Genomic DNA, 18,144 nt, shown 5'->3' with positions numbered 1-18,144 from the left:
GGACAGGTGGCACTGATATGACCAGTCCTTCTGCAGTTGTGACACTGGCGACTGTCAATAGTAGGCCTGGTGTTGGCAACAGGGACAGGGCCTCCGGAGGGACGGCTGGTAGGGGCACAGGGGTTGGTTTCAGGCTTACCCCCTCTCCAGCTGGCGGTGACTGGCCTCTGTGTCTCTGGCTTCCGGTTGGCCTCATAGTTGTCAGCAATCTGCGCGGCTTTGTCCGCATTCGTTCGTTCTCGGTCCAGGATGAACTATCAGACTTCAGCTGGGCAGAGATGCAGGAACTGGTCTTTGATCATCAGGTCCCTTAGCAGCTCAAAGGAATCAACTGATAGTCTATGGATCCACTGGTCAAAGTGGGTCCTGAATCCTTGCACCACATCGTTATAACTATCGTGTGGGCCACGTTGGAGGTTCCGGAACTTTTTTTGGTATATCTCAGGGGTCAGCCGGTATTTGGCGATCAGGGCCTGCTTGATGGCATCATAGTCATCATCGTCTTCTGGCCACAGAGAAGAAAACACCTCCAGGGCTTTGCCTTTTAGCCCTGGGGTCAGATACCTGGCTCATTGGTCCTTATCCAGCCCGTACTATCTGCAGGCTTTCTCAAAGGCTCGCAGAAACGTGTCCAAGTCCCCGTCCTTTTCCTTCACGGGAAAATGCTCTAGCTGGGGTCTAGGACTCTGGGCGCTGCTGGGCTCACTGCTTCGGGCTATGGAGGGTGTTCCCCCTGCCAGAGCATCTCAAGTTCATGGGCTCTCTCGGCCTCCCGCTCGGCTCTCTGCTCCTTTCTCTCCTACGCTTGCTGGATCAGCTTCAGATGTCCATCACGGTCATCGGCAGAGAGTTCGTCCAAGGCCGCTTGCAGGTAGGGGTTCAGCCTGGCCTGGTTGCATGTGGGGCCGGCGTATGGTGGTTGGACCTCAGTTGCAGCGCCACCTCTGCTGGGGCCGGCTTCTGCGCCCGCTGGGCTCTGGGCGCTGTCCAGCTGCACCAGAGCCGCGATCAGTTGGTCTTTGTTCTTGTTCGTGGCAACAAGGCCCCGGTACGTACATATTGCAGCAAGAGTTTCCTTTCTCTGCTGCTTATACCACTCTGCTCCCATCACAGCCATGGTTGCCAAATAAAAGATAGGATAGAAAAACAAAGAGAAGGGAGGAGATACTTGCAAGTACACACAAATGTCTCAGGACTAATAACCACTAAGTCTGTTCTCCAATGATGCAGGATTCCCGCAGGAACCCTGCAGGTTTTTAGTGAGAGGAATGATTGCTCAAACCAGATCACTAATGCGCTATGATTATCCCAACGCTGCCACCAATATGTCATGATCCCCACCGCTGCCACCGGTATGTCACGGACGGGGGGCGCGACGCACTGCCGACACACGGCTATCACAGGCGCAGGGGGGCTTATCTTAGTTATCCCACCGCTGGCATCATATGATTAAAACCGCAAGCTATTCTTGCCCTAACAATTTATTGCATGGGGTTATTTTGGATGTCCCATCAGTGCTCACAATCTGCCACCAATATGTCACAATCCCACTGCTGCCACCAAATATGTCATGATCCCACCACTGACACCGGTATGTCACGGACAGGGGAATGCGACGCACTGCCAACACACGGCTATCACAGGCGCAGGGGGGCTTATCTTAGTTATCCCACCGCTGGCACCATGTGATAAAAGCAACAGCAAGCTAGTCTTGCCCTAACAATTTATCACAAGGGGGTTATTTTGGTTGTCCCACCACTGCCCACAATACTTCACAAAGCTTTTCAGTTCCACTTTGGAACTTGCAGCTCTCCGGCGCCCCCTTACCCTCAGGTCAGTCAGGGAACTACACCTGGGATAATTAGTCACCGGCCAGCTGCTTCAATGAGGTCTGGCCACCCGGCACGCTGCAGTGAGGGAATTATGAATGGTTTGGCCGCAGCCACCCAATCAGCTTATAAAACCCTTCCGTCACAGCCAGCAGTACCCGGGGCCCAGATCACATTTCGCTGCCATCAGCTATGATTCACTTAATCAATGAATTAATTAAGAGGGTCCGTAGCAAACCCCCAAATTAGTAGCAATTATCCTAAAGGTGCATAAGTTCATTTCTTAGAGCATGGAGACAGAGCTAATAAGTTTACAATTTATTCCCCAAAAGGAGGGCAGTGATTACAAAGATAAAACGATTTTACAAAGTTGAGACATTAGATATGTACAATGCAAATATAAAATAAAAGGGATTAACATAGATCAACACTTACAGTTGCTTAGATGGTCTGTGGGCTAACCATGTGGTGGGGGGAGGGGCAGCAGCCACACGTCGACCTGCATCTGGGGGGTCCTTCTGGCATCAAACCTCCTGCTCGGATGAAAGATTTATGGAAGGAAATGTCTTAAAGCTTTGGATTTGTGACATCACGAAAGGGGAAGTCTGGAGAGGGTCAGCCCCCTACTCTTGGAGTTACAATCTAACTACAAAACTTATAACTATATCTCGCAGAGGGTACCTCGTATAAACACGCACATGGTATCATTCTTTTTAGCTTGTCGAATGCAATAATTCAAAACCAAACATGCAGTAGTTATGTCACACCGTTTAGAAGGAATCCATTTCTCAGTTTCTACTGGGGCTAGAACTTAGCAAGGACCACCATAGTGAAGCCGACTCAGAGTATGCTACCTTATGCCAGTTTCATATTTGTGGCACTCACTACCGTCACATTATGGCTCCACTAATATCTCCTATTCCTGTATGCAGCCGCATGGCATGAAACAAAAGAAATCCTTTTCCTGGCTGCGCAGGGAGTGGGGAAGGGGGAGAGAGAGAGCTGCTGGCACAGGAAATATCTGGTGTAGGATGACAAACAGGCACATAGCTTGTGTGTGTGTGTGTGTAAGCTGTGGGCAAAAAGAGGATGGGGGGCAGCTATGTGACAGGCTGGCTCTCATCTGCAGTGTAACAATGGGAGATTCTGGAATGTTCCAGCGAAGCAATATCTTACTTATCATTAGACCTGAGGTGAGCAAGATTGAAAGCTCAGTGGATATATAAGGGTAAGCTGTGGGGAGGGGAGCATGAGGAGACTCCTGGTGTAGGGTATTTTGGGAACAGCTAGATGTTTCACCTAGCATAGAAATGGGGGTTCCCAACGACTGTGTGTTCCCCTGATATTGCTGGCCACCAGTTACATGATTAAAGGAATCAATCCTTTGCTCACCCCGCATCCCAGTTTGCTCCATGTCCTTCTAATTGTGTGATCCAGCGCCCTCATCAAGCGTGTCAGGGTGGGCACAGCAGGCAGCCAGCAGCTCTGACTCACCAGCGTCTCCTGCATGCTGTGTGTGACACCCTGCAGTGCTGCTGCGGCGGCCAACTTGTAATGGCACCATATCCTCAAGTTTCTGCTCAGCAGAGACTTCCGGGAACTCCCTGCTGCATGCAGGATCTCACCGGGGACCCTCTTCTCTCCTCCCGGTTACCTGGTGGTCTGAAGACTCGTTCCCGGGCTCCGGTGCAGAAACTTCACCCTGCATGCGAGCCCCTCCTGACTCCATCTGTTCCAGGGGGGATGGTGGAGACAGTACCTGGTTCGGTCTCTGTGCCCTGGTGAGGAAAGGCTCAATATCGCCCTGGAGGGATGCAGAACGGGTGGGGGACCGGGTCCTTGTCTTTCTAGCCCCTGATTTCCCATGCTGAGGTACTGGAACCAATTGCTAGGTGGATGTTCAGTCATTCCCCCGGGTGCAATATATTTTTATTTTGTGATGTAAAAAAAATATTTTTACAACTTATTATTTTACTTATTCTCACTATGGGACTGTCAGTTTGCAGTCTGATCGCTATTATAAAGCAGACACAAGACATTGCACATAATCTAACTATCTTGCGAGGGCCAGGTGTTCCGGATGTCGTCATGATGACATTGAGTCATCATGGCAATGATTGCGCCTCCGCAATGACATCGCGGTGGTGCAGGTTGGAAGGCAGAGGGGGCTCCCTCCCTCTGCCTGCCTTCTAAATATAGCGATCTATCAATATTGGTCACTGCATTTTGGGGGAGTTAAAGTACCGATACTGGGACTGAGTACAGGTTGTCAACTGTCAAAATCAATTGACTCCCGACGGCAATTGCGCCCGCTATTTTAACTATCGTTACACCGAAATAGTGGGCCATGGGCCGCACCATGCTGCCCCCGCCTGCCGTCCATCTGCCGCCACTCGCATCCCTTGGCTGTAGACAGCAGTGAATACATTGGTGGCGAACGGTGCCGCTGGCTCCATCTTCCACCAATCAGCATGTGAGACAGCTGACGCGATGACGGGGTTTCAGGGACAGGAACAAGGCGAGTATGTTCTTTTTGCATGTGAATGGGATATTTGTACGTATATAGGGGGTTGTGTGGGGCTCATACTGTACATAAAGGCTAAGTGGGGCTCATGCTGTATGCAAGAGGCTACATGGGCCACATGCTGTATATCAGAGCCTAGTAAATATGCAGTGGATTCACAGTGTGTGTTCTTAGACTCGGCTACAAGGGGCACATGCTATACGTGGGAGGCTACGTGAGGCACATTCTGGACATGGGACGCTACGTGGAGGCTCACACTGTATATATGAGGCTATGTGGGGGCTCATACTCTATTTAAGAGGCTATGTGGGGGTTTGTCCTGTATACAGGAGGCTATGTGGGGCCTCTTGTGATATATAAGGGGCTGTGTGTGGGATCATATGGTATGGAGGGGGATGTTAGCATACTTAATTCTGCTCAATAATAAAATTTGAGTGTCCTCAGTGGTTGATACTATCTTTTTAGTTAGCCGAAAAAAGTTAACGATTTTCAAACTTTCAAGACTACTCAGATCTCTTCATGAGGCATAGTATAACACAAAATCTGAAGAGTCACATATTTATGCTCAATAGGACACAGATATAATGCAATTGATAACACAACGTGAAGCAGAACTATACATATGGGACAGGGAGAAAACAGTTGTGGCCATAGATATTTGAACATTTCATAGATAAGGAGTGTGAAAGTTTTGCCCTGTGATTAACGTTTGGTCCATGATTGTGATGCACCCAAATGGTCTGAGGAACATATTCCTTAGTTGACATAGAAAGGCAAATCAATGTGACACATTCATTCCTGCACTGAGTGTGTCAAAGGTTTATACTTTCAAATTTTTCTGCCTCTCTGAGATTTGAAATTACCGTAACTTTTAATACCAGTAATTTAATGTCCACGATGCTGTGATCAAGGATTCAATATTAAATCATACAATTATTATTAATTACTTTACATCATGTTAATACTAAGAGCAGAATTAATTATAGCCTAATAGTTCGGCCCTCGACAACAGTCTTGGTCTCGCAAGACCCCTTAGGGAAAATTAATTGCCCACCTCTGTATTGACAATATAAGATTTTATTTTTTTTTAAATTTACATAAAATTCCCAGACAAGCAGCAATCACTCAGGTTTATGAAATTTGCTCTGAACGAAAACCCGAGGCACACAGAGGCCTTCCTTCTTGTTGACAGTCTCTCGCAGCACGTACTCATTGGACACTTCCTTGTACCCGGCTTTTGTGAAAAGAAGTTGCAAGTATTCTGAAATAAAGAGAACAACAAGAGACAATTATGTAACATATAACTTCTCATTTTCTAAATAATAAAATATTTACAGCCAATACTTCTCTTTTTCTGAGGCTATGTATATGCATGATGCCTTTGTTTTTTGGGACAAGTAAACTTTGATATAATCAGAAAAAAAATTGAAAAATGTGTGATCATTTTTTTTTTACAAAGACAGCCATATAAAGATCTTGACGTTAATAAAGGCATTTAAAGGTACTGTGTGGATTGTTCTAAATAGATCTATTTTAAACCTCTAAGCACCAGGTCAGATTTTGCTCTTTTTTTTCCATCCCTCATATTCCAAGAGTGATGTCATTTTAATTTTTTCATAAATATACCTACAAGAGGGCTTGATTTTTTTGCAGGAAGAGATGTATTTGCAAAACCTTTATTTACATGAACTATATAATGTACTGAAACCTGTATAAACAATTTTTGTGGGGTGAAATAAAAACTTTATTTTTTGATTTTATAGAGATGTGTGTGTTTGTTTTTTTTGTGGGGGGGATATGTAATTCTTATCAGTGTCAATTTAAGTTACATAAAACTCAAATTTTCTTTTTTATGACATTTACCATGTGGAATACAATAAATAAAATATTTAAGTAGTTTTAGACTTCTATGGACACAGCAATACGAATAAATGTTTCTATTTTTGTAAATGTTTTTAATTAACAAATAGGTAAAGGGGATAAAAAAGACATAACTTTGAATTAAGTCCACCTATGGGGTTTGCACTAGGAATCAAGTGATTGCTGGTGCATTTGTTGTTTTGTTTGTATGTTTTTTGCTACAGTTGAGTTTTTAGCAGTCTTCTATTGCGCCCTTAGGGTATCACCAGATTTCACATTTACGAATTCATAATTCTAAAGAAATCTCTTAAACCTAATCAGACTGGTGTACTTACTTTGAAAATCTATGCTAGACTGACTGTATAATTCTTTCTGAAGAATATTTAGAATTGAGAGTCCTCAGTGATTGATACCTTTTAATGGCTAACTGAAAAGATGGTAACACATTGCAAGCTTTCGAGACTACACAGGTCTCTTCATCAGGCTAGACTAATACAACATCTGAAGAGTCACATATTTATACAAAACAGCACAGAAATAACCCAATACATAAGACTACAAGATCCCAGGTACTTTCAGCTGCATCACATCTACTGAAGTGTACATAATCATTTGTACTAAATGTCCAACTGGGGGTCTGTATGTGGGGGAGACCAGGCAAAATCTGAGAACAAGGATGAATTCTCATCATCACACAATAAGAGAAAAAGGAGATTTTTGTGTACTCACCGTAAAATCTCTTTCTCTTAGCCTCTAATTGGGGGACACAAGACCTTGGGTGTTATGCTTTCTGTCCACTAGGAGGCGACACTATGCTTAATCTGAAAAAGATTTGGCTCTGGCTCCTCCTCCACAGTATACCCCCCTGGGCGGCATCCGCCTTACCTCAGTTTTTGTACCCAAGCAGTAGGAGGAGATAACAAATCCAACATAACCAAGCCTATAAACAAAGGCTACTATGTACAGCTCAAGGAACAATATGAGTACCCAACATAATAACAGCCCGCAAGGGCAACAGGGTGGGAGCTGTGTCCCCCAATTAGAGGCTAAGAGAAAGAGATTTTACGGTGAGTACACAAAAATCTCCTTTACTCTGTCGCCTCATTGGGGGACACAAGACCTTGGGACGTCCCAAAGCAGTCCCTGGGTGGGAAGCAATGGACGAATATTGTGCTGACAGGTCCCTAGACTTGGGACACTGCAGCCTGCAGTACCCGTCTACCCAGACTCGCTTTCACTGAGGACTGAGTATGCACACTGTTTTGTTTTGTAAACGTGTGTAAGCTAGTCCAAGTGGCCGCTTTACACACGTGTTGTGCTGAAGCCTGGCATCGAATGGCCCAGGAGGCTCCTACCGCCCGTGTGGAATGTGCCGTGATTCCGGCTGGAATAGGAGAATTGTTTAGGCGGTAGGCGTCATGGATGGTGGACCTGATCCACCTGGCAAGGGTAGCTTTTGAAGCCGGTAAACCCCTGCGAATGCCTTCTGGAATAAGGAAAAAAAGGAATCAGACTTCCGGAAGGGTGGAGTCCTAGACACACACATACGCAATGCCCTGGCAAGGTCAAGAGTATGCAGGGACCTCTCCACTCTATGAACCGGAGCCAGGCAAAGGGTCGGTAATGAGATGCCCTCATTGAGGTGGAAATCAGACACAACCTTTGGAAGGAAGGATGGAACTGTACGGAGAACCACCTTGTCCTGGTGGAAGAATAGGAAAAGCTGTTTGCAGGAGAGCGCTGACAGCTCAGACACCCTGCGTAGCGAGGTGATTGCCACGAGGAAGACCACCTTTTGTGATAAAACTCGAAGTGGAACTTCCTTAAGAGGTTGAAAAGGAGGTGCCTGTAGAGCAGTTAGGACCAAACTAAGGTCCCACGTATCCAGTGGACGTCTGTAAGGAGGGACCAATCTGGAGACTCCCTGAAGAAACGTCCTGACTTGTGGTTTGTTAGCAATACGCTTCTGAAAGAGCACTGAAAGCGCTGACACCTGACCCTTAAGCGATCCTAAGGATAGGCCGGCGTCCAGACCTGATTGAAGGAAACCACGAACTTTCGGAAGAGAGTAAGGGAACGGAATTCGCCCGCGAGAGTCGCACCAAGTAAAATACGTTTTTATTTACGGTTGGCGAATTTTTTTTTTTTTTTTGGCAGACTGCGAAAAATGCTTATCAAGGATGTCCTGAAAGCTTGGGTGATCAGAAAAAAACTTTAGGGACTTCAGGGGCCCCTCAAAACAGATCTTATGTTTTGGGGGTTCTTGGGGAGCATCGGATAAAACCAGCACCCGATGAATAGAAGTGATAATGTCCTCAACTAGCGCTGTATTGCTAGGAGGACAAGGAGCCTGAGACTCCTATGTTTCCTTTTCTGATTCGGAGTCACAGATGCCCTCTGAATCCTGCGCATCGCTGAGGCGTTGCCTGGAGGGAGATCTGGACCGCCGCTTTTCCATGCCCGAAGATCTCTGTGGAGATCTGCTGCGCCCGTCTCTGGAACGAGACGGTCTAGGAGACCTAGAATTACGGTGTCTCTGCCTAGAGCGGGACGACCGTGAGCCATGGGAGGACGTAGCTGAATGTGACCTATGGGGCCGTTCACTACTAGCATTGCCAGGGACTGCCTGTCCGCTTATAGCTGGGATATGACCCTGCATAGCCTGAAGCAATGTGGAAGACAGCGTATCTATGGACTGTGACATAGATGCGGCCCATACCGGCATGTCAGTGGAGTTGAAACAGTGACAGGAGCCTCTTGGGGCACTGACCCAGCATTTTGGGAACAACTCTAGCAGTACGGTGCATGTTGCCACTGGGAAGATTGGCTTTGCAGGCTGAACAGACTGCGTAACAGCAGATAAACCTGTTTTTGTTTTTTTCTCCTCTTCTTCTTTCGGACCTGGAGACCGACATAGTGCACTGAGTGCCGGCAGGTTATTCTGACCAAAAACCTTACAGGGGTGGCTATGCAGAGGAGCACTATAGGGAACCTATAGGGAGTCTGCGTCCACAGCAGGATAATATCCTGCTGTGCCTTACCCCACCGGTGTGCTCCTAGATCCGGCACCAGCAGAAAAACTTCGGTTCTGCGCCCCCTGGAGACTGTGCAGCGTTCTTGAGTAATATAGCAGCGCTGCTGTCTTCCCTGAGGTAAAGAGGTGGGAGGGAGGAGGGGCGGAGAGCAGAAAAAAGGGCGCGCAGCCAGGCAAAACCGCGCCTTCCTGGCTCGATCCGGCCCCTGTATGACGCTGTGCAGCGTCATTATCATCATCCAGGGGGGCAGGCCGGGGGCGGTAACAAGGGCGGCGGCTTCGGCTTAGGCCGAAGCCGCGGACTAAAGTACAAAATCCTGCCCGGGAAGGGCTCCAGAGCGGCGCGGTAGTCCGGAGGGGGGCGGAAAACGAACCAAAACCCCCCCCGGATGAGTGCCATATCGCCCGGACGCCCCTATATACGCAGCGCAGCCCTGTGAACGGTCTTTTTGACCCCTTTAGAGGGCTGACGCTGCCGCAGGGACAGGAATCCCTGCATACTGTGGCCCAAATATGACAGCCCCCGGCCCCATAGCAAACCACAGCAGTGCTGGGGCTACAATAAAGTTAGCGCTGCGAACGCAGCTCCTACCTGTGGCGTCTCAACCTAACATCCCTAGAGGGGGTTAGGGAGGGCGCTTCACCGCCATCAGGAGGCATTCTTCCTCACCTCAGCCTCAACCCAAAAAGCCCAGGGCCTGGGGAAGGAGGGGGGTTCTCGACCTCGAACCATGCACCCGAAGGGCTGGGGAGGGAGCGACATGGGGAAGAGCCATCTCTACCTCAACCGGGTACCGCTTAAAAGAGGACCGAGGAGGGAGCCATGTCGGGAGTCTCAGAGAGACCCTCTTTTCTTCATCTGTGTCAAGAAGAATCTTCTTATGGTGTGCCTCCTTGCGACACTAAGCAAAAACTGAGGTAAGGCGGATGCCGCCCAGGGGTGTATACTGTGGAGGAGGAGCCAGAGCCAAATCTTTTTCAGATTAAGCATAGTGTCGCCTCCTAGTGGACAGAAAGCATAACACCCAAGGTCTTGTGTCCCCCAATGAGGCGACAGAGTAAAAGAATGGATCTACCTGTGTCAAAACAATTTTGTATCCCTGGTCATAGCATGATGGACAATAAATTACTTGTATTAAAAGGTAACTTCAAGTCTCAGAGAGACAGAAGAGTCTAGGAGTATAAATTTATGACAAATTTTGACACACTCAGTGCAGGAATGAATGTGTCGCATGGATTTATGTCTTTTTACATCAATTAAGGAATTTGCTCTTCAGACCTGCTAGGGTCATCACACAACACAGAACCAGACCCCAATCAGAAGGCAATAAAACTTTCACACTCCTTATGTTAGGGTCAGCGGAACGCACCAGATATAAATAATGGAAGGCGCGTTCGCCGCCCGGGGTCCACCGTGCGGTAGATGACAAGACCGCTGCTGGACAATGGCAGATACGCTAGAAGTGCGAAACAGCGCTCGGGTTAACGTCACCCGAGAGCCTGAGAGCGGACTCTGTTTAGTCACAGAGACGCCAAAGTATGAACTAGACGTAAAGGCTGAACCTGTTAGCTGCACAGGTCAGCCGGCGTGTGGCGTCGCAGCTGCGAACACCAAAAGCTGCTACTACTGCAGCGCGGCCGTAACTGAAGCCGCTAAGCGACGATGCCGGAGGAGCCGGGCACCGACAGACGCTAGTGTAGGTGAGGAAGGCTCAGTGGCGTGTAGCCTGCCACAATCTGGAGCTGACTAACCCAACATACTGTCACCATTCGTAATATCCGAGGGAAGGGGTTTCATAATAAGTCAGACACCAGTCCATGCATCCATCACCATACACACACAGCATAATATGCTACACTAGCGCATGGCCGAGCCGCCATGCAGGCTTTTTATAGCCATGCGCTTCCGGGACCTTCCAGTACTATAGGAAGGACCAATCAGATCCGACATAGGACCTTCACATGTGACCCCTGCTCTCCACTGAGAGGACAAGTTGCGGGCATGCCCAGTCACACGGCGCGAGGACTTAGCCTCTAGAGCAGTTCCCTGCAAAGCAGGTTGCGTTATCATTGCTGCACCAGAGGTGGCAGCAACATCCAGGCTCACAGAACGAGTCTGCGGGGAATGCCTGGTTCGCCGAGTTATTGCTGAGCAGGAGTCCGAGCGGTCGGAGGAGAATGGGAGACCGCAGGATGTCTGGCTCTGGATTCCTGCTGTGCAGTGCCAGGAATCCGACGCCTAACATTACCCCCCCTCCTAGGGCCCCCCCCCCGCTGAGCCTCACTGCGCTCAAAGGCCGCGATCAGGAGCGGTGCGTGAATATTTTCCACCGGCTCCCAGGTCCGAGCCTCGGGCCCATGACCCTTCCAGTCCACCAAATAAAATTTTTTGCCACGGACAAACCTGCGCCCCACGATGGCGTTAACCTCAAACTCATCAGACGATAAGTCTGATGACCCGGCAGATGACTCAGAAAACCGGACCATGTGAACTGGTTTGAGGAGGGACACATGGAACACGTCCGAAATGGCCAAATGTGGAGGTAGAGCCAGGCGGTAGACCACCGAGCTAAGTCGCTCGAGGACCTTGAATGGTCCAATGTATCGCGGTGCGAACTTGGGAGACTCAACCCGCAGTTTAATGTTTCGGGTGGAGAGCCATACCATGTCGCCAGGGGAGAAGCTTGGCGCAGGCCGCCGATGCATGTCGGCGGACGCCCTCATCCTTTCTTTAGATGCCCGGATAGCATCCTGAGTGCGATCCCAAATGTCCCGGGCCTCCACTGCCCAGTCTGCCACCCTGGAGTCAGTGGAGGACACTGGCATCGGGACAGGGACACGTGGATGTTGGCCATAGTTTAGGAGAAAGGGCGTCTGACCAGTGGAATCAGCCACCGCATTGTTTAGGGCAAATTCTGCCCAAGGTAGCAAGGATGCCCAGTCATCCTGCCTGGCAGAGACAAAATGTCGTAAATAGGTGACCAAGGTCTGATTGGCTCTCTCGACCAAGCCATTCGTCTCGGGATGGTAAGCGGAGGATAGATTTAGCTCGATGCTGAGTAAACTGCAGAGCTCCCTTCCAAAACCGAGACGCAAACTGGGGACCACGGTCACTCACGATTTTGTCCGGCATGCCATGTAGACGGAATACGTGTTTAATGAACAAGGTGGCCAGACCTCGAGCGGAAGGCAGGCGTGCGAGTGGCACCAGATGCACCATTTTGGAAAAATGGTCGGTGACCACCCAGATGACCGTACTGCCACCAGACTTGGGCAGGCCAACTATGAAGTCCATGCCAACCATCTCCCATGGTCTATCCGCCACTGGCAGGGGAAACGACAGCCCCGCCGGCCTCTGTCTAGAGGGTCTGTTCCGAGCACACGAAACACATGCCTGCACGTACTCCTTGACATCTCGAGCCATATGTGGCCACCAATATGACCTTGCCAGGAGTTCAGCGGTCCGTTTTTTACCAAAATGGCCACCCACTCTGGAGGCATGTGCCCAGGCGAGGACCTCCGGCCGTAGCTGAGGAGGCACCAAGGTCTTGCCCGGTGGTACCGACTCGAGCGCAACTGGAGCCACGGTCGTAAAACTCTCCGGCGGGAGAATTAACCGAGGCTCAGCTTCTCCTTCCTCCGCTGAGACCACTGAACGTGAGAGAGCATCCGCACGGACGTTCTTCTCTCCAGAGAGGTAGTGGAGGGTGAAGCGGAATCGTGAGAAGAAGAGCGACCACCTGGCCTGACGTGAATTCAGGCGTTGGGCTGTCTGTAGATAGACCAGGTTTTTATGGTCCGTATATACCAGAAAGGGAAACCGGGCTCCCTCCAGGAGATGTCTCCATTCAGAAAAAGCCAACTTCATGGCTAGCAGCTCCCTGTCGCCGATGGAGTAATTTTTCTCCGCCGGTGAGAAGGTCTTGGAATAGAAGAAGCAGGGGTGCTTCCGACCTTGAGCATCCTTTTGATAAAGGACTGCTCCTGCACCGACGGAAGAAGCGTCTACCTCAAGGATAAACGGCTTATCCACATCGGGACGATGTAATATGGGAGCGCCAGCAAAATGTGATTTTATAGCCGAGAAGGCCTTGGAGACATGTTCTGACCAAGCATTGGGGTTAGCTCCTTTCTTGGTGAGAGCAACCAAAGGAGCCACCAGTGTGGAAAAGTGTGGTATGAACTGGCGGTAGTAATTCACGAACCCCAAAAAGCGCTGCACCGCTTTGAGGGAATGGGGTTCCTGCCAGTCCATAACCGCTTGTAGTTTGGTCGGATCCATGGCCAGCCCCTGGGCCGAGATGATATAGCCCAGGAACGGCAAGGACTCCTGCTCAAACTGGCACTTCTCCAGCTTGGCAAATAACGAGTTCGCCCGCAGACGGTCAAAGACCCTGCAGACGTCTCTCCGGTGGGTGGTCAAATCTGGCGAAAAGATGAGTATGTCATCCAGATAGACCACCACCGAGGTAGAGAGCATGTCGCGGAAGACGTCGTTGACAAAATCTTGGAAGACAGCTGGGGCATTACAAAGGCCAAAGGGCATAACCAGGTATTCGTAATGGCCATCCCTGGTATTAAAAGCTGTCTTCCATTCGTCTCCTTCGCGAATGCGGATCAGGTTGTATGCACCCCGCAGATCTAGTTTAGTAAAGATCCGGGCCCCCCGCAACCTGTCAAATAACTCCGAGATCAACAGTAGGGGGTATTTGTTTTTAACCGTGATAGCATTGAGACCTCGGTAGTCGATGCAGGGGCGTAGCTCTCCGTTCTTCTTCTGTACGAAGAAGAACCCGGCACCAGCCGGTGACACCGATTTTCTGATGAAACCCCTAGCCAGGTTCTCCCGGATATACTGGGACATAGCCTCCGTCTCAGGGAGTGATAAAGGGTAAACACAGCCTCGGGGAGGCTCTGTGCCTGGCAGGAGATCAATCGGGCAATCATAGGAACGGTGCGGTGGGAGCGTCTCCGCAGACTTCTTAGAGAAGACGTCCGCGTAATGGTGGTAGGGTTTGGGGAGCGAGGAGAGATCCGCAGGCACTTCTGTGGAAGCCACCTGAACGCTGCCCCTCAGGCACCTTCCCTCACAGTCCTTGCCCCAGCCCAGTATCCTCCCTGAAGCCCAGTCAATATGCAACGAAGCCAGGGAACTCCGAGGAGCACCTGATCGATGCCATTGGGCATAATTAGCAGGGACAGAGTCTCCCGATGTGAGGGTGAAATAGAGAGTCCGAGTGGGGCTGTCTGATGGGTCACCTGAGATGGTAACGGTGCCCCATTTACCACCCTGATGGTCAGAGGTTGGGGGAGTATCACCAGAGGGATAGCGTGTCTCTGGGCAAAAGTCGAGGACATAAAGTTCCCCTCGGCCCCGGAATCCAGGGTGACCTCTGCCTCCCAGGAGGAGGACCCACTATCTAATGTACCCCGGAACACCGGTTTGGGTGAAAAGGGTCCCACCTTGGATTGACCACCACCTACGGCCACTGAACGTGGTCGTCTTTTCGGCCGCTGAGGGCATGTGCCAGCCGAGTGGCCCAACTGTCGGCACTGATAACAGCGCACAGAGGTTCGCATCGGACGCAACTTAGTGCCGGTGCGAGACACCTCCATAGGCTCAGAGGAGAGGTGCTCCTGTGCGGGAAATTTCAGCGGCTCAGAAAAGGTGGGAGCCAAATTAACCCTACGTTTGGATTGCGCTCGTTCCAACCCGCGCTCCGTGTAGCGGAGATCAATGCGGGTGGAAACGGCGATCAACTCCTCCAAACTGGTGGGAATCTCCCTAGTAGCTAGAGCATCTTTTACGTGCTCAGCCAGGCCTCTCCAAAACACCGGGACCAACACTTTGTCCGGCCACTCTAACTCGGAAGCCAGTGTCCGAAACTGGACAGCATGATGGCTAACCGAAAGTGACCCTTGTGTTAAAGATAACAGTTGGAGAGCCGTATCGTGGGTGACCCGTGGTCCCAAGAAGACTTGCTTCAGAGCCGCGAGGAACTGAGCAGCCCCCTGTACCACGGGATCACCACGTTCCCACAATGGCGTGGCCCACTGTAATGCCCGGCCAGACAACAGAGAGACAATAAATCCCACCTTAGCACGCTCCGTAGGGAACCGTGCAGCCAGCAACTCCAGCTGGATGGAGCACTGACTAACGAATCCCCTACAGGAGGCACTATCACCCGAAAACTTATCGGGGAGCGGGAGGCGAGACATTGTCGGCAGGGGCAAAAGTGTGGGCGCACGTGAGACAGCCTCAGCGACTGTCTGAGCAGCAGCTAGCGCAGCATTCGCAGCTGAGTTGGTGCTCTCAATAGCCGCCAACCTGCTCTCCAGCTGCCGAATGTAGCGCTGCAGCTGCTGCACGTCTGCCATTGCCAGCCAGACCCTGGCGCTAGTGTAATGTTAGGGTCGGCGGAACGCACCAGATATAAATAATGGAAGGCGCGTTCGCCGCCCGGGGTCCACCGTGCGGTAGATGACAAGACCGCTGCTGGACAATGGCAGATACGCTAGAAGTGCGAAACAGCGCTCGGGTTAACGTCACCCGAGAGCCTGAGAGCGGACTCTGTTTAGTCACAGAGACGCCAAAGTATGAACTAGACGTAAAGGCTGAACCTGTTAGCTGCACAGGTCAGCCGGCGTGTGGCGTCGCAGCTGCGAACACCAAAAGCTGCTACTACTGCAGCGCGGCCGTAACTGAAGCCGCTAAGCGACGATGCCGGAGGAGCCGGGCACCGACGGACGCTAGTGTAGGTGAGGAAGGCTCAGTGGCGTGTAGCCTGCCACAATCTGGAGCTGACTAACCCAACATACTGTCACCATTCGTAATATCCGAGGGAAGGAGTTTCATAATAAGTCAGACACCAGTCCATGCATCCATCACCATACACACACAGCATAATATGCTACACTAGCGCATGGCCGAGCCGCCATGCAGGCTTTTTATAGCCATGCGCTTCCGGGACCTTCCAGTACTATAGGAAGGACCAATCAGATCCGACATAGGACCTTCACATGTGACCCCTGCTCTCCACTGAGAGGACAAGTTGCGGGCATGCCCAGTCGCACGGCGCGAGGACTTAGCCTCTAGAGCAGTTCCCTGCAAAGCAGGTTGCGTTATCATTGCTGCACCAGAGGTGGCAGCAACATCCAGGCTCACAGAACGAGTCTGCGGGGAATGCCTGGTTCGCCGAGATTGCTGAGCAGGAGTCCGAGCGGTCGGAGGAGAATGGGAGACCGCAGGATTTCTGGCTCTGGATTCCTGCTGTGCAGTGCCAGGAATCCGACGCCTAACACCTTATCTATGAACCATTCCAATATTTATGTTTATCCCTCTCCCATAATGACAATTCTGCTTCACATCATTTGTCTTATCTATTGCATTATTTCTGTGCTATGTTATGCATAAATGTGTGATTCTTCAGATGTTGTATTAGTCTATGCCTGATGAAGAGACCTGAGTAGTCTCGAAAACTTGCAATTTGTTACCATCTTTTCAGTTAGCCATTAAAAGGTATCAACCACTGAGGACTCTCAATTCTAAATATTCTTCTATCTACTAGGCTAACACGGTACAATGATATATCTTTCCTAATTCTTTCTGATAATTTTTTGACTCTTACTTACATGGACACTAACATTCCAGGTCTTCAAAAGACCCTTAACAGCCATTAGGGTATATAGGTACCCCAAGATAAGTTTATGAGTGGACCTGGTCTAACCGCTTTCATGCCAGTCACTACGCTCAGTGGCATATAAGGGGTTATACTGTTGCAAACAGAGCTAGCTATATATTTTTTTAATAAATATAGTAACCCCCGTATATGAAGCCCCATTCCCCCAGAACACTCGCCAGTGATAGCTTCTGGAGGGTTAAAGAAGCCGGATCTGCAAAGATCAATTCATAGAAGACCAACGTCTATCCAAAGAAGCCCTCCTCCCATCAAAATTTTTATCTTCTTAATATATTGCAGTCATTATATTGTATAGCACTGTGTACTTACATTTTCTCATTTACCTTTCTAGCCAGCTAATTCTTCTCTTTTCTATTAGGTCTACGACATCATATGATTAAAAATTGACAAGCTGAAGGTTTCTAAGCTCTATGTAGAAACAGGAGATCAATTTTCCCTGTATGAGTCATTATTCACTGCAAAAGTCCCTGGCAGGGGGAGGAGGGGAGCAGCTGGGTCAGGAGGTGAATTGGGGAATGATAACTGCAGGGAAAAGAGACTTCTTGTTTCTACATAAAGCAGTAACTATAGAAGAATTAGCTGGGTAAAAAGGCAAAATGAGCAATTGTAAGTACACAGTGATATATAATATGATGACTGCAATGTATTAGGAGGATAAAAACTTTGATGGGAGGAGTGTGTATTTAAATAAGGGACTGCATTTGTGAGACAAACACTTTAATAACTACTATAATGAAATTTTTGCTCACTAAATTTTGTGATATCAGAGCAGTACTGTATCTTCTGAACCATCAGATGACTTCCCTGCAGCTGCATCTCCCTCCTCTGCCACACCATTATTTACATTTTCACAGTTTTTTAGTAAACTCGGGCATAGAGAATCTGTATGCAGAAAAAGAACTACTGGTTTCTGTATGAAGATGATGCTACTTTCCAATAGTAACATATATTACAAATTTGTGTACGGTAATAATTAAAAAACAAACAAACATCAATTTGTTAGTATTTTGATAAATCCTGAATAACCCACTAGATACAAAGTATTCAGTTACCATCACAACTTGCATTTCCATGTATGAGTTCTGCATGTATTTACAGTATATGTATACATGTAAGTATTCCTACATAAAAACAATATTGTTAATGTTTCCACAGATTACTTGGTGCAAAGATAACTTTTTATGTGAAATAGTTACA

General features: G+C 49.2%; 1 protein-coding gene across 4 annotated transcripts in view; it reads right to left on the bottom strand.

Annotated features, from left to right (window-relative positions):
• Positions 1–5,412: 5,412 nt before the first annotated feature.
• The window catches only part of METTL6 (methyltransferase 6, tRNA N3-cytidine), a 53,496-nt gene continuing 40,764 nt past the window's right edge, over positions 5,413–18,144 (bottom strand). For all 4 annotated transcript variants that reach the window (XM_073569189.1, XM_073569180.1, XM_073569171.1 and 1 more), the window contains exon 6: positions 5,413–5,614. In XM_073569189.1, coding sequence (XP_073425290.1) covers positions 5,475–5,614 — 140 coding nt within the window. In that variant the 3' untranslated portion in view covers positions 5,413–5,474. The remainder of the gene's footprint in view (positions 5,615–18,144) is intronic.

This window comes from Dendrobates tinctorius, unplaced genomic scaffold (assembly GCF_039654945.1).
Source record: "Dendrobates tinctorius isolate UK_male_01 unplaced genomic scaffold, ASM3965494v1 ptg000005l, whole genome shotgun sequence".
Classification (NCBI taxonomy): Eukaryota; Metazoa; Chordata; class Amphibia; order Anura; family Dendrobatidae; genus Dendrobates; species Dendrobates tinctorius.
Note: the sequence above shows the minus strand (reverse complement) of the source record. Positions and strands in the feature narration are given on the sequence as shown.